The sequence below is a fragment of the Gallinula chloropus genome (assembly GCF_964237585.1).
Source record: "Gallinula chloropus genome assembly, contig: HAP1_SCAFFOLD_359, whole genome shotgun sequence".
In the NCBI taxonomy this organism is placed as follows: Eukaryota; Metazoa; Chordata; class Aves; order Gruiformes; family Rallidae; genus Gallinula; species Gallinula chloropus.
In genome coordinates this window covers 37,519-57,791 of record NW_028168118.1, presented here as the reverse complement: position 1 = coordinate 57,791, position 20,273 = coordinate 37,519, and the positions used below count along the sequence as shown (strand labels likewise).

The 20,273-nt window shown below is 45.6% G+C and overlaps 1 protein-coding gene across 1 annotated transcript; it reads left to right on the top strand.

Annotated features, from left to right (window-relative positions):
• Nucleotides 1-3,781: 3,781 nt before the first annotated feature.
• LOC311204797 (nischarin-like) lies at nt 3,782-19,956 on the top strand (the record flags this gene model as incomplete). Its single annotated transcript, XM_084281150.1, is given in 16 exon segments — nt 3,782-3,820; nt 4,336-4,384; nt 5,925-5,935; nt 5,939-6,088; nt 7,632-7,727; nt 9,233-9,328; nt 9,870-10,022; nt 10,594-10,662; nt 11,063-11,248; nt 11,449-11,577; nt 11,981-12,094; nt 12,898-13,006; nt 16,344-16,372; nt 16,374-16,466; nt 17,317-17,372; nt 18,609-19,956. Coding segments are annotated over 16 exon segments (2,727 nt in total).
• Between the last annotated feature and the right edge of the window lie 317 nt (nt 19,957-20,273).

The window sequence follows — 20,273 nt, the reverse complement described above, 5'->3', positions numbered from 1 at the left end:
ATGTGATTTGTGCGTCACGGTAAGGAAGGTGCAGACAGAAGGACGCCCCTGGGACAACCTTTTATATAGGAATGTTGTGGTTCTTGTAGTAATGAAAAGTCCAGAAACCTGACTGGAGGCTGCTGCCTCAGCCAGGAGAGGGGATAAAAGCTTGCGCAGTTGTTACTAAAGGTGTCTTCGATCCACCGCGATCGCAGTCCGGGCCTTTAAATGCGCCACCAGTGGCGCCCAGTGCGGGGCACTGACACGACTCGCTGCGATCCGGTGCCGCGGCTCAGCTGAACTCAGGGCAGAACGCTGACAGGAAGCGCTACCGGCGCCCCAGTGCCTCTCGCAGGAGGAAGGTGAGCGGCTGAGAACTGTGGGGATGAATGTGATCAACAAGATTGTGAAGGAACATGGGAAGAAAAGGGATAGTGGAGAGTTACAGCAAATTTTTCTCTGGACTTTGAAAAGTGATCCTTCCACAAACAGTCACAATATTTCTCATGCAGAAATCTGGGATGAAGTTGGGGTCAGATTTGGGACGGTGCCACTAAAATGGCTTTGCCAAAAATGTATCATTTCCTCCAAATGGAATTGAGCCACGAAGGTGAATTCATGTTTTAAGGAAATGTGGGTGGAACAGGAGGCTGAAGAACAAGCAAAAAATGTGTGTAGAAGAGTAAAACCTATTACCAGGTTTATTTTTTTTTCTTCTCCATCCAAAATACTCTGAGGTAGGATGGTCCAGGTGAAAATTGAAGCTCTTTTGATTTCAGCAATGCCTCTCTGGAACCATCACAGCTGTATACATCTAACTTTCCCTGAGGGGTTGATACCCATTGCAAGGAAATCCCTTTGTGCTAGGATGCAGCTAGGCTGGCTTGGGTTATCAGTTTCCAGCAGGTGTGCTGCTATGTTCTGAGGGACATGATCTGCTTCAGCTGGGTAATACTACTTAAGCTTATCCAGGTGTGGCTGGTGAGGAAATAAGCACACCTTGTTCCCTTCTAGCTGCAACAGCAGCATGGACAAACTGTACCTGTTTCTAAACCAGAGTACCTCTTCCCATATTCAAGTGAGAATCAATTGTCTTGTCTGCCAAAGCCAATCACCCCTGCAATATTTCCAGGGCACAGGGGAGCTGCCTCAGTCCCCCTGTCTCCTGTGGTGTTTGATTGATGTGCGAGAGCCAGGTGCCCCAAGCAGCCCATCCTCCCTGAAAGGGCAGCTGTGGAGCCCCTGCAGCAGCCTCACTCGCCCAGCCCTTACCGCTTGGGTGACAGAGATGAGCTGGTTGAAGCTGATAAGAACGATGTTGAAGACAGAGGCAGTGCACACCAAGTAGTCCACCACCAGCCACAGCTTGCACAAGCCCCGGCCAAGTCTCCACTCACTGGGCACCACGAGGTCCACTACTTGAACCAGCATTACATTCTCCACTTGGATCTGAAGGTCAGTAGCTCATACTCTCCGCTGGTTAGCGATGGTGATTTGGACCACCACAGAGTCTCTAATTACAAGAGTTACTTCTCATTAACATGGCCTTAGGTCATAAGGAAATAGACTATTTAATTCGGTAGCCGCAATGAGTGGGGAACTCCAGAGATTCGTTACACTTTTTTCAGTGTCTATTTGGTCGTTTGCTCAGAACAGCAAACAGGATTCTGGGCTTTTGCTTCTCAAACCAGAAACTTCTCAGCCTCTGTGGTACTAAGCAGTGTCCTTTGGGCGGCAGTGGGAAACCCACCCCCAAACCCCTCTTTGGCGAGAAATGCCTGCAGTCTTCCCTCCACTTCCCCCTGCCCCTGGCAGCTGTGTTCCAATCCCTATTCAGTCACCTTTCTATTCTTTGTACTTGTTACTTCCTACCTGGAGCTGAACTGCAGTAAAATGACAGTGTTTTCCTAAAGGAAACACTAAGTTTCCTTACTGTATTTAAAACTTGGAAGTTCTTCTCATGGTCTGTGACTGCAGCCCTTAATTTTGTAAGTTATAGGTTGAGGGCTTTTTTATTTCTCCAGACAACTTTCCTGAAGGCTGAGAAGTTGATATGGTGTGACATGCAAAATAGGTGTTGATGCTGTTCAGTAGCAGGGAGACGGTGTGTTGCCAGACTGCCTTTAACCCAGTTAGGAGGTGGAAGCCCTTTTTTCCCCTCACTTTGCTCTTTAACATTCTACATTTTCTTCATGATACTACCTTATTTTGTTATTTAAAACTTTTCCCTGACGTAGAAAGAGTTTGGAGCCACTTACAATCTCTCAGTTAAAAGCAGAACATTATTTATTAAAGCTGTGGTTTCCTTTCTTCCTCTTCTAGATTCTGCAAAACTCAGCATGAGCTGGATAGGCTCTTAGGAAACACAGAATCCAGCACTACTCTCACTAGCTTGGCAGCAAAGGCATCAAACCACGGCGAAGCTGTCTTTGACTTTATGGACTTTCACATCCCTTGATTTAGCAAAAGTGTTGGCTGCTAATAAAGAGATTGTAAGCCTGGCTTACACTGGTCTAGTCATCTTTTCCAGTTGTGCTTCTCCCTTTCCATAGTCCTGAATTCTGGACTTCCACAGCATTTCCAGAATCAAAAGGGAGAAGAATTAAAATCAAGTGTAATAACCTTGACAACGTCTCACCTCTTGTGAAGGCCCACTTTTGTTCATGTTTTCCTTCCACAGTGGTTCTGCCTGCTAAATGGTATTTTATTAATGGGTCTGCCTATTTCTGAATGAATACTAATAGATTCCATTAAAATGCAATAAGCCTATTTCTCAGCTCTGGTTTAAATCCCTGCACCAACCCACCTCAAAGCATCTCTGAGTAGGTTTTAACAACATAATGCTAACGTACGAGGCTGGATCCTCTCCCACCCTGAGAGCCCTCTGCTATGTATTAGACTGGGCTTTAAAGGGCAGGCACTTGTTGCAGCTCTTACTCTGCACAGGTTAATTATCCAGCACTTTCTCTGCGCATCAAGCGTTAGTGTTCAAGTCCACTCCCTAACAGTTACAGCTCTGTTTCAGAACTTGCATCTGCTGTATACAGCTGTATACAGTGATATGGGGGTGCTTACTTCGTTGCAGTGTCTTATACTTTGTCATCTTAGATTTGGTTTCTTAACTTCCAGATAGAAGCTTTTAAAAGAAAATAATTTGAGTACCCAGAAGCTGCTGTTCAGAGACACCTGCAAACATTGGATTTCTGTGGGATTGGCGCATATAAGAGAGCGAAGACAGAGGCCTCTTGTAGGTCTGACAGAGGACTAGAGCTCCTTTTCTATGGGCTACAACACTCCACATCATGACCTTGTTTCGATTATAAATGTAGGAAAATTCTGCTGTGTCTTGTCTGAAATGTTTACCTTATCAGATGAGCTGAACTGTGCTGCAGATGGCCCATGGATTTATTTCCTTGTCATGAATCATGAGGGGTTTGTCAGTGAAGTAAACTCATCAAATACTCATTTCATGATGATCTGTAATGCCTGTTTGTCCTTTGCAGCTACCTTAAAATGAGATGTGTGTGCCTAAACTATCACAGATAGTTTTTTGTTCTTCTTGTGAGCCTTAGAGAGAGCTCTTGGAAGAGCTCAGAACTATTTCTGGACTTCTACAGAGCATTTGTTTTTTGTGAAGTATGGGAAATACCTGTACCAACCTTTGTGCTCCTTTAGATTTGAAAAGAACAAATTCCCACAGGGAGAATTTTCCAGGCTTTTTCTTTTCCTCCTGGAGCTGTCAGTGTGTAGAAAGGGGGTTGAGCACTGTGTAGGTCCAGAAGGGCAGAGAAGATAGAGGATGGTGAACAGGGACTTTGAATTCTTCTTCAGCAAGGAGGTTAAGTCCAGAAGACTAATTTTTACAGATCTCTTCTTCCCTGTAGACTTGTTAATCTAAAGTTATCAGTGTATTAGTGATGCTCTAAGGAAATGTTGAGTGCTTAATTGTCCTGGTTTTGGCCAGGACATTAATGCATTAGGTTAGTCTAATGTTAAAATTTGAAGAAAACTGTACTGGTAATAGTTTCTTTAAAACCAGGCTTTGTTTGGCATTGGGCTGATGATGGTCAGTAAGAATTGCTCTAGTTGCTGTTGCCCTTTGTGGAAACATGCAGCGTGTGATTATTTAAATGTAGTTCAGTATCTTCCATCTTGGAAACGAAAAACCTATGAAATTAAATCATTTGATGAAGTATTTTCAAGTTACAAAGAGAATCTATAAGATGTGATGACAGTTGATTTCTATTTTTAAAAGTCCTGTACCACAGCAAAAAAGGGAGACTTATTTTGGCCAAGGATACACTTTGAACTGTAAGTATGTAACACTTCATTGCAATGGTTTAATCTTTGCAGGAGATCAATGGGATCACTGCTGCACTGGCTGAAGAGCTCTTCCACAAAGGTAAAGAACCTGTAAGAATTTAACTGGGGATGGTTCCCTCCATGTGCATGCGTGTGTATACCTGTGAGATTTAATCTCCAGACCATGAGATCTGAGTCTTTCACATCAGACTGAGCCTTGTTCTTCCTCTTCACCTTTTTCTTGCTGTTTGTGCTTTGATCCAAGCTGTATTTGAGGAGGAACTGTCACAGAAGCACAGCTGCTTTTGGAAATAAATCAGAAATTGATGAATTCCTTGGTATGTTTTAGTGCAACCAGTCAGGAAGTTTGTGTCATTTCAGTGAGCCTTGATAGAGTGTGTTGAATGCATCACTTCACCTATCTTAATGTTGTTCTTCCAGAATTCAGGAAACATGAGACCTTCTGGTCAGTTAATGAAAGGATGTGCTTTTCTGAGGCTGACAGCTGACAATGAAATGCACTACTGCAACATCTCTAAGTGGCTCCCCAGGAGCAGGAGGCGTGTGAAATGATTAACCCATGCTGGCTTTGTTTTAAGGGACAGGAGGCTGAATGCCGTGCTGTGATTCTGGCTGGCTGAGGTGATAGGTGAAGCGTGGTTCAGATTGTTCTGGCACAAAATTAACTTCAGGTGAAGCCACTTCAGAGGGTGCACTCAGCAAATTGTGGAACACTTTAAGGAAGGTCCTGAAGAACTGTTCCCTGACTCTGTAGTGCCTGTAGCCTCACTAGTGCCAAAATCATTGATGTCTGACCGCTGTATGTGAGTGGAACCTTGTGGTGATGTGCAGCTGGACTCTGGGACTTGCTCCCACTGAAGCCAAAGGGAGTTTTACTCTTTGGAGAACTCTGCTTATCACGAAAGCCGATGCTCTCCTGTCTGTCAGGTCAAACTGGTGTCCTTAAAAGGAAGAGGAGGAAGATGTTAATTCCACGTGTGCATGTATTCTGACTGCTGTAATCCACATTTGCTCTTGGGATGCTGTCAGGGGAGGCTTTTGGATGCTGTTTCCTAGTGTTCCTGGAAAGAAATGGGATTGTAAAAATATTGCCAGATAATGCATTTCCTGCCCTGGGAGCTTGCTCTGGTGGTAGTGTGGTGAAAGTCCTCAGACTGTCCAAGAAGATGCTGCAGCTTTGCACATCAGCAGCTTAGCAAAGGATGTCAGGTTTGTCTGTTAGATGGTAGGTGCTGCTTTTTCTGGTTAGAATAAGTCTGAGCTGCTATTGAACTTAGGGATATCTCAAAGTTTAGCAATTTGTATGTTATATAAATGAACTTTGTCTGGTTCCAGCCCTGTTAAGAGGGAAATTTGCCATTAGTTGCGTTGGGAGCTTAAGGCTTGAATGCAGAGAGTGCCTGTTTGAACACTTGGGTTATTCTGGTGTTAAAGAAAATTTATCTGAATTCAGTGCTTCTAGTTTAGAAGCAGAAAAGACATTGTCTTGGTGCCTTAATCATGAGCTTAGAATATAAATGACAGAGATGAAATCGCTGACATTAGGTTTTGCAGGTACCATTTACTCTTTGGTAACTGGGGCAGCGTTGTGTTTGATACCATCATCCTGTGTTTTTCAGGAGAGCAGCTCTGAATGGCTGGAGAAGTCTTCAACATCAGACCCTTGCAGCCATATGCTGTCACTCAACAGTTGCTGCAGGGGAAGCCTACGTGTGCTAATGGAGATGCCAAAACTGATCTAGGTCATATTCTAGATTTTACCTGTCGACTCCAGTATTTCAAGGTGAGCCATGTTTGCACAAGTACTGGCGGTGTTTCTGCCAGAGTGATGGGATTCTTGGCATGCTTCTGGAGCCTAGTTAGAATGCACAAGATCTTTACTGGCAGTAAACACCTGTAAGCATTTAGAGCTCGGTGTTAAACAGGTGCTTATTCTACCAACCTTCAACATAGTTCTCTAAGAAAGATGTTGATTCTGCCATGTGATGTCATCTCTTCAGCGGTGCCCTCTAGGGTTTCTGTGACAGAGCCTTACTGGGTGCTAATAGGCAGGAAGGAGGCAGGAAATATTCATTTCAACCTTGCATTCTTTGACAACACTATGGCTAGGCCAGTGTATACAGATGCATACATGCATGTGTGTGTAAGTCCTGTCCCCTTTCTCACCTTTAACTGTATTGGAAAGTTTAAAAAACCCCCAAACCAAACTAACAAAACCATCAGTTTTATAGATGAATGGCCCAGAATTTCTAGGACAAATGCCATTACAGAACAAATGTAAAATGGCCTCAGATAATTTTTTGTCTGGAACCAGTTTGATATTTTGTTCTTCTACCAAATCAGTGAATTACAAAGACTTGTGCTGAGTAGCTTTTTAAACACTGCTTGCTACAGGTCAGTGTCTTTTCAGCCCTTTTATTACATGAAGAATTTCCTTGTAACTGTGTGGTATGTTCAAAGATGAAACGAAGTAGTGGTTTGAGGAAGGTGCACTGGAGGGCTTGGGAAGTTTAGAAAGCAAAACCGCAGCTCTACTGTTATTCCTGTGGATCTTCAGTTGCCTTTGCCATCCTCTGTGTGTAGAACCTGTTGTTCAGAGGATTCTCTGGCTGGAGAAGAACATATGATTTAGAAAAATATTATATACAGCATATTATTTAGAAAAATACTTGAGAATTTCTGGCCCTTCTAAAAGCTTGTGAGTGGGAGCCTTCAGAGTTTATAAGATATATGTAAGACCAAAAAAAACCACAAACCTTAAGAGATTTCTCCCAAAATTTTATTCACAGCAACCAGAACTGCAACCGCCTGCCTTTTGCACTGGTGCCATGTGCTCTGGCCAGAATGCTGTGGGCACATGGGAAAACTAGATGCCTTTTTATGAGATGGTCTAATGCTTTCTTCAAGCCCATCTTGTCAGTGCCTTGGACTTCATCCCCTGGGCTGGAATTGAAGACAGTTCTGTCCTGGAGGATCCAGGTGTTTCAGGGAAGCTGGTTTTAGTGAGTGCCACTCTGGCTTGATCAGCTGTGGATGAAGCCTTGCTCAGTCTTGTCTGTGGGATTTGAGCAAAATACAAGCACCAGGTGGCAGCTTAAGTTCAGTGCCTCAAGTTCAGAGCACTTAGCTGGAGTGTAACTGATGGTTTGGGTTTTTTCTGCTGAAGAGTTAATCTGCGAGTTTCCTGTATCATCCCGTGTTTGACAAAGGGGTTGGAGCTGTGGCTGTCCCAGCTGCTGTACTTGTGCTCTTGCCCGTGCACAGCTGTCTGAAGTGAGCACAGGTTGGGTTGTGTACACTGACTGTTCTTCCTTGTTGATGACCAGGTCACTGAAACAGGGGGACCTTTTGGAACCAGTACCATTCAGGAGCATCTGTTGCCGTTTGACCTGTCAATTTTCAAATCTCTTCATCAAACAGAGGTACAACTAAGCTACTGCCTGTAATTTGAGGGGCTCTGTAAATGCCAGGTCTGGTGCATGTCTCTCAGGCTTGGCAATTGCTTTGCTTTGGTGCTGGGGTTGGGGCATGCAGTGTTCAGGAGGAGTGTTTTATTTGGGAAACAGTGTGGGGTTTTTCTCAGGACTTGGCAATACGGATGCCAGATGTAAATATTCAGAAGAGCTTGTGCATGTCTTCCCAAAGGATGTGTGTCATTTCCAGTGTATGCAGAAGCTACCCCAGGGTGGCTTTCTGTCCCTGTGAAGCTCCAACAGATGGGTTCTAATGGGAGCTCTTATTACAAAGTACTTCTTGTTTGGGAAGCAGCAGGGATTTCTGAATTGATGTGAATTTGCTTGAGAAGGTTCACTTGAGTGCAGCGCTTCTGGCTTGAGAATTTGCGGCATTTTTTCGTTGCTCTGCTCTCAGTGTGGATCACGGGGCTTCCACTGGGAGTGTTCAAAACCTCTTTCATCCCTTTCAGATCTTTCCAGAGTGGGAATGCCTGGTTGTGTCACACAGCCCTTACCCTGTGCTCCCTTCTGTTGGGTTCAGGACCTTTTGTTGGACATGCCTGCTGTCTCACTGATAGGAGAGGCTGTGCTGGTTCAGAGCTGCAGTGCAGTCCCCAAGTCAGGGACTTGCTGACATCTTAGTGTGGGAAGGAAACTTCAGTGGGCTGGTGTTGGGAGTGTGTCTAGCATGGATAATTTCAGGAGTAGCTTTGCTTAGTGTGAGGAGAATAAAAAAGGTTTTTGTTTTGAAGACTTTTGTGCCTGTGGGTTCCTGAAAAGTTCTGGATGGGCTGGCAGCAGACCTGCATTTTCATCTCGTCGTAACTGCTGCCCAAAACCAAACAGTGGTGATCTGGAGAGATGCTTCCAGGGGCAGCAGGAGTTCTCTGGGAACTGGTTGTTGTTGCACAGTGTGCCCAGAGAAGGACCCATTTGCTAGACAGAGCTTGAGTCACATTGAACTGCAGAAAAGACTTTTATAATGTCAAACTTAGTCTGTGTAATGAGCTCATTGGTGTATGAACTGCTGAGCTGGGCATCTTCCCTTCCCCGGACAGTTGTTGTTTATTCTTTGCAGTAAAGAAGGTGGGATACAGCAGTAACTGTGTTTGCAGGTCGAGCTGCACAGCTTGAGGTACCCACCTCTGCGGTTGGTGACAGTCAAACACTGTGCCCTGTTCAACTGCCTGGGCGGTTGAACCTGGGGGAATGCCCAGGGAAGGTAGAAAGTGCCTAGAGAAGATGTTTTGTGCAAAGAAATATTTGGGAATTAGTTTTTCTGTAGTTGTGTCCCTAATTTCTTGCTGTAGCTTTACCAAATGTTGGGCTGTCTGACCTGATAGTCCCAGATTTGAAGGCAGTGCTGTAACTACTTTCCGGACTGGGAGGGAATCCGTCCTTGAAGGTTTCAGTTGCCTCTGCTGTGTCCCGTGTTTGTTCTGCCATTTCTGACTGTCATGTTTTTCCAATAGCTCAGTCATTGTGGGGGGAAGCTTCTCAAAGGGCTGACCTCATCCAAACATGCTCTGGCCACAATGAGTGTTCGGTTTTCGGCAACATGGATGAAGGTGAGAGGGAGTTTCTGATGGGCGTTCGAAGTTCGTGTGAGAATCACGCCTGTGGTGGGGGAATCCCCATGTGGAGCCCTGGTCCTTTTCTGTCCTGCCTGTTGCAGGTTCTGCTCGTAAAGCTGGGAAGCAGAAAGCGTTTGCTGGCCTCTCAGAACAGACTTGAAGTGATGAGATGTGTCCCTTCACAGGGATGTTTCTGATGCTTTGATTGGAATGTGCTTCTGTTACTCCTCGAGAGCTGAATGCGTGTGGCTTCTTCTCTGGGCTGTGATTTGGCAAGGGTGTGAGGAGCGTACCTTTCACAGTCCCTCTCTTCCTTCCCATTCTCCAGCCTGGGTTGGCTGCCAGTGTTTGGGACTCCCTCCCTGTGGATCTAAAATAATTCTGACACACTCAGCTCCTGCTTTAAGACCTTTAATCTGGGTGATGATAAGGCTTAGGGATCTTTCTTTCATAAGGTCATTTGGATTGCTTGTGAAACAATGGGCTTTCACCGAAGATGCAGGTAGCATATTTTTAGGGTGCTTGTCTTTAACAGGAAATCCTGGTGCCAGAGGCCTCTGAGTTTGATCAGTGGGAGCCAGAGGATGCAACTTCAAGCTGTCCAGTGACAGCAGTTATCCCAACTTGGAGAACATTAACAACCTTGGATATGAGTCACAACAGCATCTCTCAAATTGATGATTCAGTGGTAAGAAATCTTTCTTCATTTGTGTGTGTGGGGAAAGGATGGCTGGTCTTCTGTGGCACATGACTCAGCAGGGATTTTGCAATTTCTTCATGTATCTCTCTTCTGAAAGATTTCCCCTTGCACTGTCCGTGCTTGAGCTCCACAAGGTAATGATGTGGAGATCAATGCACTGCTCAACTTACTCTGATTTTTAGTTCTGTAATCTTTATCCAGGGTTCTGTGTAATACAGACAGGCCTGTTTGAGCTGGAAAGGCCTCTTAATGAGTTTGATCTGTAGTTAGTGGGGCTAAACTGGGGGCAACTTGCTTGTCTTCAGTGAGAACCCAGGTGTCAAATGCAAACGTGACCGTGCTCATCAGAGTAATCTGGTTCTCTCACGAGCAGGTGTCTGCACTCTGGCTGCACTAGAATGGGTGCAGAACGCTTTTTACTGCTGAAAGCTGAGAAGAGGGTCTGTGCCTTGGAGAGTTCCCTTCCCTTTGCCTGTTAGTTGTTAGTTGGTTGGTGAAGGAAGTACAGCCAGGTTTCTAAGCTAAAACGCATTTAACATGTGCACCTTTTCCCTTCTAGAAATTAATTCCCAAGATTGAGTTCCTGGACCTGAGTCACAATGGGGTGTCTCTGGTAGAAAACTTACAGGTAAGGGATGCTTTTGAAGGTGATGTTTGCCAGGCTGCCCAGGACCTTCCAAGACAGAATCCTTTTGCTAAAGGATTTTGCCACTCATCTTGCAGAGAAGAGTTTAAGCCCAAATAGCTTCCTAGCATCAAGCCCTCATAAGGGTGCATTTCTTACTTGCCAATACCGACATGCAACATGTAGTTCTTCACTAAATTCAGTCGTTGCTGGCTGTGTCAATGGCTTGGGAAAAATAGAGTTGGGGAAGTTCCCTTTCCTGCAGGCTTAATCCTGTGTAATGAGCAAGTTCATGTTGTGTTTGTCAGCTGGGCAGCATCCAGCATGAGCAAATGGACAAGCCTTTGATATTGTTTAATTTTAGCAAATTGGTGTGTGACCTGGATTTTCTGTGCTCTCGTAGCATCTTTACAACCTTGTTCACCTGGACTTATCCTACAACAAGCTGACATCGCTGGAAGGTGTTCACACAAGACTGGGAAACATCAAAACTCTGAATCTAGCAGGAAATCAGCTGGAAAGGCTGTGTGGTCTTAACAAGCTGTACTCTTTAGTCAACTTGGATCTGAGCAACAACAAAATCGAACAGGTAACTACTGATTTTAGTGTCAGATTGCTTTAGAACACAAGTGATTTCTGTTAGAGGGTGAAAGTGCAAATAAAGTGGCTGGAGAGAATTTTTTTTCCTGGTTACTGTTTGTATGTAATTTAGTCAAGAAATGCTTAGACTGTGGTGGTGTTCTCATTTAGCCAATCTGTGTATTCATCCTTTTACTGAAAAACTTTCAGATTGATGAAGTAAAAAATATAGGAAACCTCCCGTGCTTAGAAAAGGTGGTGTTATCCAGCAACCCACTGAGCATCATCCCTGACTATGGGACCAAAGTACTGGCTCAGTTTGGGGACAGGGCTTCAGAGGTATGTAAGAACAGCTTTTTCTTTCTAAAGCCTGGTAAGGAAAGTTGTGTGAATGCTCTACAAGCCTGAGGAGTTTTTAGTGGGGGTTGGAGTACATCTGTAGGGAATGGAACCATGTATACGCTGCTGGGCGTGCTCCTCAGATCTAAGGGAGAGCTTGCCCTGCTTTCACTGGGTAACAGGGTGTTCCTGTTGGAAGGTGCCTGTGCCAGTGGGGTGTGGAGCTTCCCAAGCCCTTCTGAGTTTGCATTCAAGTCATGAGGTCTGACGTGGTCATTACCTTGTTGACACGGTTACAGACATGCACAGCATCTGCATCAAACTATTTATTTATGACATAAGTAACAATAAGTTACAGAGCTGCCTTGTTTTCTGTATTTCTGGATGTTTTTAACATTTTTAGGTCTGTCTGGATAACACTATCACCACAGAAAAGGAACCAGACACAGTGGAAGTGCTGAAAGCCATTCAGAAAGCCAAGGAGGTGAAACACAAACTGAGCAGCTCTGATAAAAAGGTGAGTTGGGTGCTGTGAGAGCAGAACGTGCTGGGTACAAAAGAAGCCTGTGAGTCCTCTCCAGATTGGCTTTGAGCAGAATTCCTTAAACTCACTTCTCATGGAAGTGTGTGCAGTGTTTGTGCTTTACTGCAGTGTGAGGTTTGAACATCACCTCTTTCTCCTATTTAGATTTCAATGCAGTTTCAGGATGTTCCTTTTTCTGCTGGCTTGGGATAGAGGAAGTGGGAGGAAAAGAGAAAATGGCCTAATGGTACACACAATAAATATGCAGCTGACCTCAACAGCCGTATTTTCCATCTTATACAGAGAGTGCTGAGGTGTGAGATCAGTGCTTGTGTTGCAGAGGACTGAAATGATTTTCCCAGACTTTCTTCTTGCGAGTATTGAGCAATGGGAAAGGATCAGAAGTCTGAATTGTCCTGTTCTCCTGTCTGCTGTGCAGTGGGTTAATCTTGTTCTGGAAATAAGTTGTATTATCAGGAGCTGTGATGCCCCTGCAGCCTAAGAATCCTGTTGTCGTTGTGGTTTGTGAAACTTGCTGCTGGTTTTGTCAGTGCAGGGATCAGTGATCAGAATGACTTCTCTAACCGAATTCTTAGTGGAATTCTGCTTAGTGGGAAATGGGAACTTGAGAGGATGTGAGCACCAACGTGTGGCACCCCTCAGAAACCCAACACATTTGGTACTAACGTTCTTTTTACTCCAACTGGGAAATCTTTGTAGACTTGGTGCAGTTCAGGTTCTGACGTGTCCCGTGTGTTTAGGATTTTTCTTTAATTATTGCCTACTTTCTTTATTAGATCAGTGAGGACTCCAGGCTCACTGCTGCCAGCTCCAAACCAAACTGTTCTTCTGTTCCTGTTCGTCCTTCCTCTCCCTCTCTGCCTCGTCCTGTCAGCTCCAGCCAAGGTAATCATGTATGTATCATGCTGCTGGGCTGAGCCTCTGGGTTCTGCATCTCCGGGCTGCACTGATGTACCTGGATGTTCTGTGTAGGGATATGGGGCTTATCAAGTCAGAGCAGACAGACCCAGCAGCTTTGGCGTAGTGCAAGTGACATGTGACCTGGCAAAGCTGACCTGATGTTCACTGTGGTGTTAATTAACTGGAACAGAAGTTGGGGCACGGGGCTGCTTTTACTGCAGAAAGCAGCAGCAGAGGACTGTATCTCTCTTGCTAGTCTAGATACATGCCTTCATGGGAACTGTGGCATCTGTAGACACGTTCTAAAACTGCTTCTCTGCTTGTTGGTCTGCACAAGGGGAGCTGGAGCATCTGTTCCATTCCTGCTGTTGGCAAGGGCTGTGTTTCTGTCAGGCCAGAATGGAGGTCGGAAAAGGAGATGAGTAAGAGGCAGTTCTGGAGTTTGGGTTCAGACTGAGCCTGTGATTTCAGCACACTGTTGTGTTCCACAGCACCTGCTGACCTTACCTGAAAATCCCATTTCACTGGATGCTTCAACCAAGGGTACCCACTGCATTAGAACGTAGAACAGTGGCGTGTCTTGCATCTTCTGCAGGGGCCCGTGGGACTGACTGACTGGGAAATTCATGTGTGTCTGAGAAGAGATAAAGATGCTTTTGCTTTTGCCTGAATGAAAGCTTAAAATGCAGTAGGGTATATCTGGTTGGGGACGACTTTGTAACCATTTAGAAAAGTGATGACAGTCTCCATAATTGGGGGTGAAACAGCTTACTCTTAGCAGTGAATTGGTGGGTGGGGGAAGAGGTCTTTGGAAAGAGTCTGTTCCTGGCATTTCTGCAGAATCAGTAGAGGTCTCAGATCACTCAGTAAAAATGAAGTGACAGCGTTTAAATTAAAGGAGAAGCAATTTAGATGCAGGTTTAGTTGCTATTTATGTGCTTGATTTGCCTTTGGAGCCCTTCTGGATAACTTTTCACCTGCAGGTGAAGTGCCAGGTTCTCCCAAATTAAGCCAACGCTGGCTTTAAAGCATCAAGCATTGAAGTTGCAGGAGTGAGACAGCTTGGCTATAGGGCAGCCTGTGGTTTTATGCAGGGCTAGCTGTAAAGATGCATGCTAGCAGTGGCTGTGACTGTTTAGGTGTTACTTATTGGTCAATCATCTTTTTCCATTATTGCAGATGTTTAAGGAGCACATGAGTCTTGGAAAAAATACCAAGATCTTTCTGAACTACTTGGGAATTTTATAGGAAAACTGGTGTAAGACTGGGGTTACTGACTGTGGTCCTTTTCCATAAGATTCCTGTAGTAGAGTCTTGAGGAAGGGCTTTTATATTTATAAAAATAAATATAAAAGTGGGATATAAATATATAGTGGGATATTTATAAATGTATTAATATATAGTGGGATAGCAAGGAGTAGGACAGGATTAGGACATTCCTCAGCTTTAACAACAGAAATGAATTCTTTGCTACATACCTAGCTATCAAGGGTTGTTTTCAAAATACTGATTTTGAGAAGTCTATTTTTTTAAAAAAGGAACTATGCTGGGCAATTTATTTCATTGTTAGACCTGAAATCAGGAATAATGGAATTCATTTTCTGATGCACTATTTCTGTGAATTGTTTTCTCTGCACTTTCTCTAGACACCATCTGTTTCACTAGCATTTTATTCAACTTAAACATGGCTTCCAAATGGCTTATGGCAAAGATTAAACATATATAGAGAAGAGAAATCCAGCAATAATGCTGCCCTGTTCTGGTTTTCTTGTCAATTTGAGTTTCCTTCTGGCTAACACGGTTGCTTTGTTCAAGCAGTAAATATCTCTTGTGCTTCCTCTGCCTGAGAGATGGTTTGGTGTCATCTACTAAACTTTGCCATCAATCCAGAAAGATACAGGCAGGAGTTCTTATGCCTGAGGAAGCAGCTCACATGCATTGCCAGCATGAGCCAGCTGTGTGCTCCTGCAGCTTGGAAGGCCAATGGTATCCTGGACTCCCATCAGAAAAGGGTTGGCAGCAGGGACAGGGAGGGGATTGTCCCTCTCTGCTCTGCCCTGGGGAGGCCCCAGCTGGAGTCCTGTGTCCAGAGCTGGGGCCCCAGTACAAGGAAGATGTGGGACTTGTGGAGAGGGGTCAGAGGAGCCACGGAGATGATCAGAGGGCTGGAGCAGGGGCCCCTACAGAGAGAGGCTGAGGGAGCTGGGCTGGTTCAGCCTGGAGAAGAGAAGGCTGTGGGGGGACCTCATTGCACCCTTCCTGCCCCTGAAGGGAGCAGAGGAACAGGAGGGAATCAGTTTTTTGAAAGGTCAGGCAATGGCCGGACAAGGGGAATGGATTAAAGCTAAAGGAAGGAAGGTTTAGGACAGATATTGGGGGGAAGTTCTTTGCAGAGAGAGTGGTGAGGGGCTGGCAGGGGCTGCCCAGAGAGGGGGTGGGTGCCCCATCCCTGGGGTGTTCAAGGCCAGGTTGGATGGGGCCCTGGGCAACCTTGTGTAGCTCCAGGCCTGGAGGTTGTTGGCCCTGCCTGTGGCAGGGGGGTTGGAGCTCTGTGATCCTTGGGGTCCCTTCCAGCCCAGCCCAGGCTGGGATTCTGTGATTGGGATTCTGTTGTTTATTTGCACGTACGTTGTACACGCGTGAGCGGGCCGGCTCTGTGCTGATGCTGAGAACTGGAGTGCTGGGTTGCATTCCTGCCAGGCTGTGAATATCAAACAGCCAAAAAGTCCAATGTCCCTGAGAATATTTCAGTATACTGCATTCCTGATCAGTTTGTAATGACGAGTCAGGCTGGGATCCTTCAGAAAGGTTCTGATCGAGGGAAGATCATTTCCTTGAGTGGCATTTGAGGGACAGGACCTCCTGAGCCAGGTTAAAGGTTTTACAGATCTTCTGCTTGTTTGCTTGACGCCTGCAAAAATGGGAGTGAATGCTGTGAAGCTCACAAACTGCTCTGCTGTGGCTTTGCCAGCCTGGCAATGCTTTGGTAACACTCAGGGCAAGTTTCAAGGAAATGGACCAGTTCTGTTAAAACTAAATCACATGGAGAATTCTCACACAAGATGTTGAGATTTAAATTGGTGGTTAGCTTAAAAAATGAGCTTTAGCAGTCTTCAGTGCACCTTCCAGTGCACTTATGGATACTAAAATTGTGCCTGGTTTTGTTCTGTCCTGGCTGTTCTGTGAAGAGACCCTGCAGCTTTAATGACTGATGGTCACATTTTGATGATACAATCTTAATTCTAGTTGTTTGACAGACACTGTTAGATGTTCATTTTGGTTTTACTTCAGCAATTTTAAAAGGTCTTTGTATTTCTTCTAGAAATAATTTGTGAAGAAACAGTCCTAGCCCAGCAGTCTTTTGCAATCCGGTAGTTTGACTCCTACAGACTATACAGTTCCCCAGAGATGTTTTGAAATACCAGACTCTGGATGTAAAAATCAGGTAATTGCTACACTTGTGTTTATTTTATGGCAGTTTTAATGTGGTAGGGTTGGGTTTTTTTGCAAGCTAATTTCTGATATTAAACTGATGTTGTTATAGTAATCCACAGCAAAGGTATTTTCATTCTCTGAGCTGTTATAATTGAGAAAGGAGGTAGCCCCAAATTTGAGTGGTGGGTTTGGTCCACCTTGTACAGTGAGTGCATGATCTGAATTCACCAGAGTTGCAGAGAATTGTCGCTGTCAGGACTGAGATGTTTACCTGGCATTAGTGTCTCATTCAGTGTGCTCTGAGATGCTGAACTGCTCTCTGAACTGAGCAGTTCAGCACTTTTTGGAAGACAGGTCTCTTCCTCAGAGAGTGGAAGAACCTTCTCTCTGGCAATAGGTGTTGGCCTAATTGGTCTCCTTCAAACTCCAGCTGTTTAACTTCTGCGTTGTGATGTCATTTTTTAGATAGGAAATGCCCTTCATATGCCTGGCTTCAGGGCATGAGACAGCCAGCCCTGAGGGACTCTGCCTCTGCTGCCAGCGTGGCTGGGCTTTCTCCAGGGCCTTTGCCTTTTCGCCTCGCTGTGCGCTGCTGCTGAAGTCTGTAGTGTGCTGAAAGGCCTACAGGCCACATCTGTTCTCACTGCGTTCCTGGCTGCCTCAGAGTGCCCAGCCTGAACTAAAAACCTGGTGTGTCAGCATCCTCACAGGTCAGCTGTTCAGCTGCCCACGGGTACAGCAGTCAGGACTCAGCAGGGAGCTGCTGGCCTTAAAAAGCAGGAGCCAACGTTGACTTTGCTTTTCACTTCTGCTGAAATCTGGCAGCAGCTGCCACTGCCTGATGGTTCTTTGTTCCGTAGGCACCTGCCTCTCTGTTAGATTCCTGTAAAGCACATGGAAGTGATCCCCAGATGGGGTAAGTGACACTTCTGAGCTCTGGCTTGAACCCCCATCAGCTTTTTGAGTCCCAATAGTGGATGGTGCATTTCAAACCCGGCTTTAAGGCAAACCAGTGTGTCTGGTTGCACGCTGCCTCTAGTTGTTTTCAACTGAAATCAGTGGTAAGAGTATAAAGTCTTTGTAACCTTTGAACCCTGGAATAAAGTCAGTGGCTTCAAGCCAGTGATTTGCAAAGTGCCTGTTGGGTTTGGGAAATGGAAGATGAGCTGAACACTTTATTTTTTTACTTCTGATAAATTGCACACTCCCAGCCTCTCAACCAGTGGCTGTGCACAGTATGAAGATCACAGAATCACAAGGTTGGAAAAGACCTTTAAGATAATTAAGTCCAACTGTTCCTGTCCCAAGCTAAACCAGATCCCTGAGCACCTCATCTACCCTTTTTTTCAAACCCATCCGGGGGAGGTGACTCAGCCCCTCCCTGGGCAGCCTGTGCCACAGCCCCACAACTCTGCCAGGGAAGAACTTTGCCCTCCCATCTGCTCTGACCCTGCCCTGGGGCAGCTTGAGCCCATTGCCCCTTGTCCCATCTCCTGTCCCCTGGCTGAAGAGACCATCTCCCACCTCTCTGCACCCTCCTGGCAGGGCAGGGGAGGTGGGGAGAAGGTCTCCCCTCAGCCTCCTCTTCTCCAGGCTGAACACCCCCAGCTCCCTCAGCTGCTCCTCAGAGCATTTGCCCTCCAGCCCCTTCCCCAGCCTGGTTGCCCTTCTCTGGACTCGCTCCAGGACCTCCCCGTCCTTATGGTGAGGAGCCCAGAACTGGACCCAGCACTCGAGCTGCAGCCTCACCAGTGCCCAGTACAGGGGCACAATCACCTCCCCAGACCTACTGGCCACACTATTTTTTATCTAACAAGTAAATAGTTACTATGTAAAGACAAAACAATGTATAGACACAAGATGATCTGAAAGCATCTTGAAAATTCAGTGGCAGGACAAAGGAATAATTTGAATTAGGAATATTTCTATCAACTAAATGCTGTAAATGTATAAAAGAAATACAGAAATGAATACAACTGCAACCTACACATTCTTGACTGTTTAAGATGTTTTATGAAATTAGGCTGATGTAACTGCAGTAACAAGATTATACCTCAAAGTGCAGAGCAGCAGCAGCAGCACCATGAGCTGTAGGTAGCTGTGACTGTTTTGAAACTCAGGCTCGTACTTTGCCTTGTTATCTCTTTTGCAGTTTGGATCCTTCAGAGGAAGAACAGCGTGCAGTGCCTGACCCCTGTAACACTGTCATCTTGCCTTTTCATTGTATGTCATACACTGCCACAAACCAAGATTTTACCCAGCACCTTTCTGCCTTGATAGTTCAGACTGTGCAGAGATCCCCCCCCTCCTGCTTTACAGAGGAGAAAGGGAGCCCTCTGGGTGACACCAAGACCACAGACAAAGAAGATGGCTCTTTTGAAATGGGGCTTCACGAAGGAGATGAGACTTCTGAGTTCAGCACTACTTCAGATCCTCGGCCCTCTGACCAGGGAGCAGTGGAGAGTGTTGCAATAGTCAAAATTCTCTGGAGTGTTTCTATTCACACTCATAAAGGCCTCAAGCAGTTTGCTTCCTGTTTGGTTTTGACTGAAGATCTGCCAGCTGTGTTTGAGATTCCTTGTCAGGAATTGAGAGGAAATTGCCAGCACATCCCTTCTGCCTTGAAGCTGGTGCTGTCTTTTCCATATACTGATCTTCTGGAACTTGGCTTTCTCCTGCCAGAAATCTGTTTAACCCTGAAGCTGACAAATGGTGACAACTGCTTGTTTGTTGTTTCAGACCCCCAGAACCTGCAAGACTTTTATTCCTGTTTACACATGCGTTGCTCTCAACAGTACCCGTCAGTGTTAGCAAGCTCCCTGTTGTACTGTGGACCAGCAAAGCTCCCAGAGTTTCTCTGCCAGCTTAGGGAATTGAATTGCATTTCAGCAGATGATGTGGAAATAAAAGGTTGTTTCCCAACATACCTTGTTTATGGGAAGAAAACCTGTGTCCAGGAACTCCTGCACCAAGCAGAGTCAGCTGGTAGTAACAAAGACTGGTCAAAACCCGTTTTGTGTCCTGCACTTTATTCTTCAGTGTCTAAGGCTTCTGCCCAGGGTCCCTGTGTGGTCCATCCCTGTTGGATATTTCTAACACGCCAGCATTTGTACCTAGTAAAGGTGGATTTCAGTTTGCTGCCAGGTAAATGGGGAGGCACAGAAGAGTGGAGAAGTGTATTTAAGCTGACTAGGATGCCGTTAGCATCACTGGTGCTGCATCCGACTCATGGCTCCATCCAGCAGAAGGGTTCCTTTCTGGATGGCCACGTGCTGGAGTTGCTTGTTGGATACAGATGTGTTAAAGCAGTGTTTGTTCTACCTCATGAGAAATTCCACTTCCTCAGAATCTACAGTCTCTTGCGGAGGCTCCTGCAGGATGTTAAGACTATTATTGTTGTCAAAGCTTCAGGCAAAGCAGACGCTGTACGGAACCCCATGGTGGAGGCAGACAGGCATGGTCAGTCAGCAAGGGAACAGTTCCCACAGAAGCTCTGCTGAAGCCAGCGTGGCCTTGCTGGTGAGTTTGCAGCTGTCACTGGGAATGGGTTTGGGCCTGCAGTGTTGGCAACGTGCTTCATCATTCTGTTGGCCTGTGGTGTGTGTGGAGGGTTATCCTGGGCCGTAGCTGTCTACCTGTTTTGTTTCTGGTTTGGTTTATAGTTGCAACATGTGTTTTCTTATGGAAGGAGACCTGCCTTTCCCATGCTCCCAGGCTGAGGTCATGCCAGATTGATAGATATGCTCAAGAGAAACCATTTAGAGCAAACTATTCAGAGTAGAAGCTGCCCATTCCTGATTTCTGAATGAAAGTATTA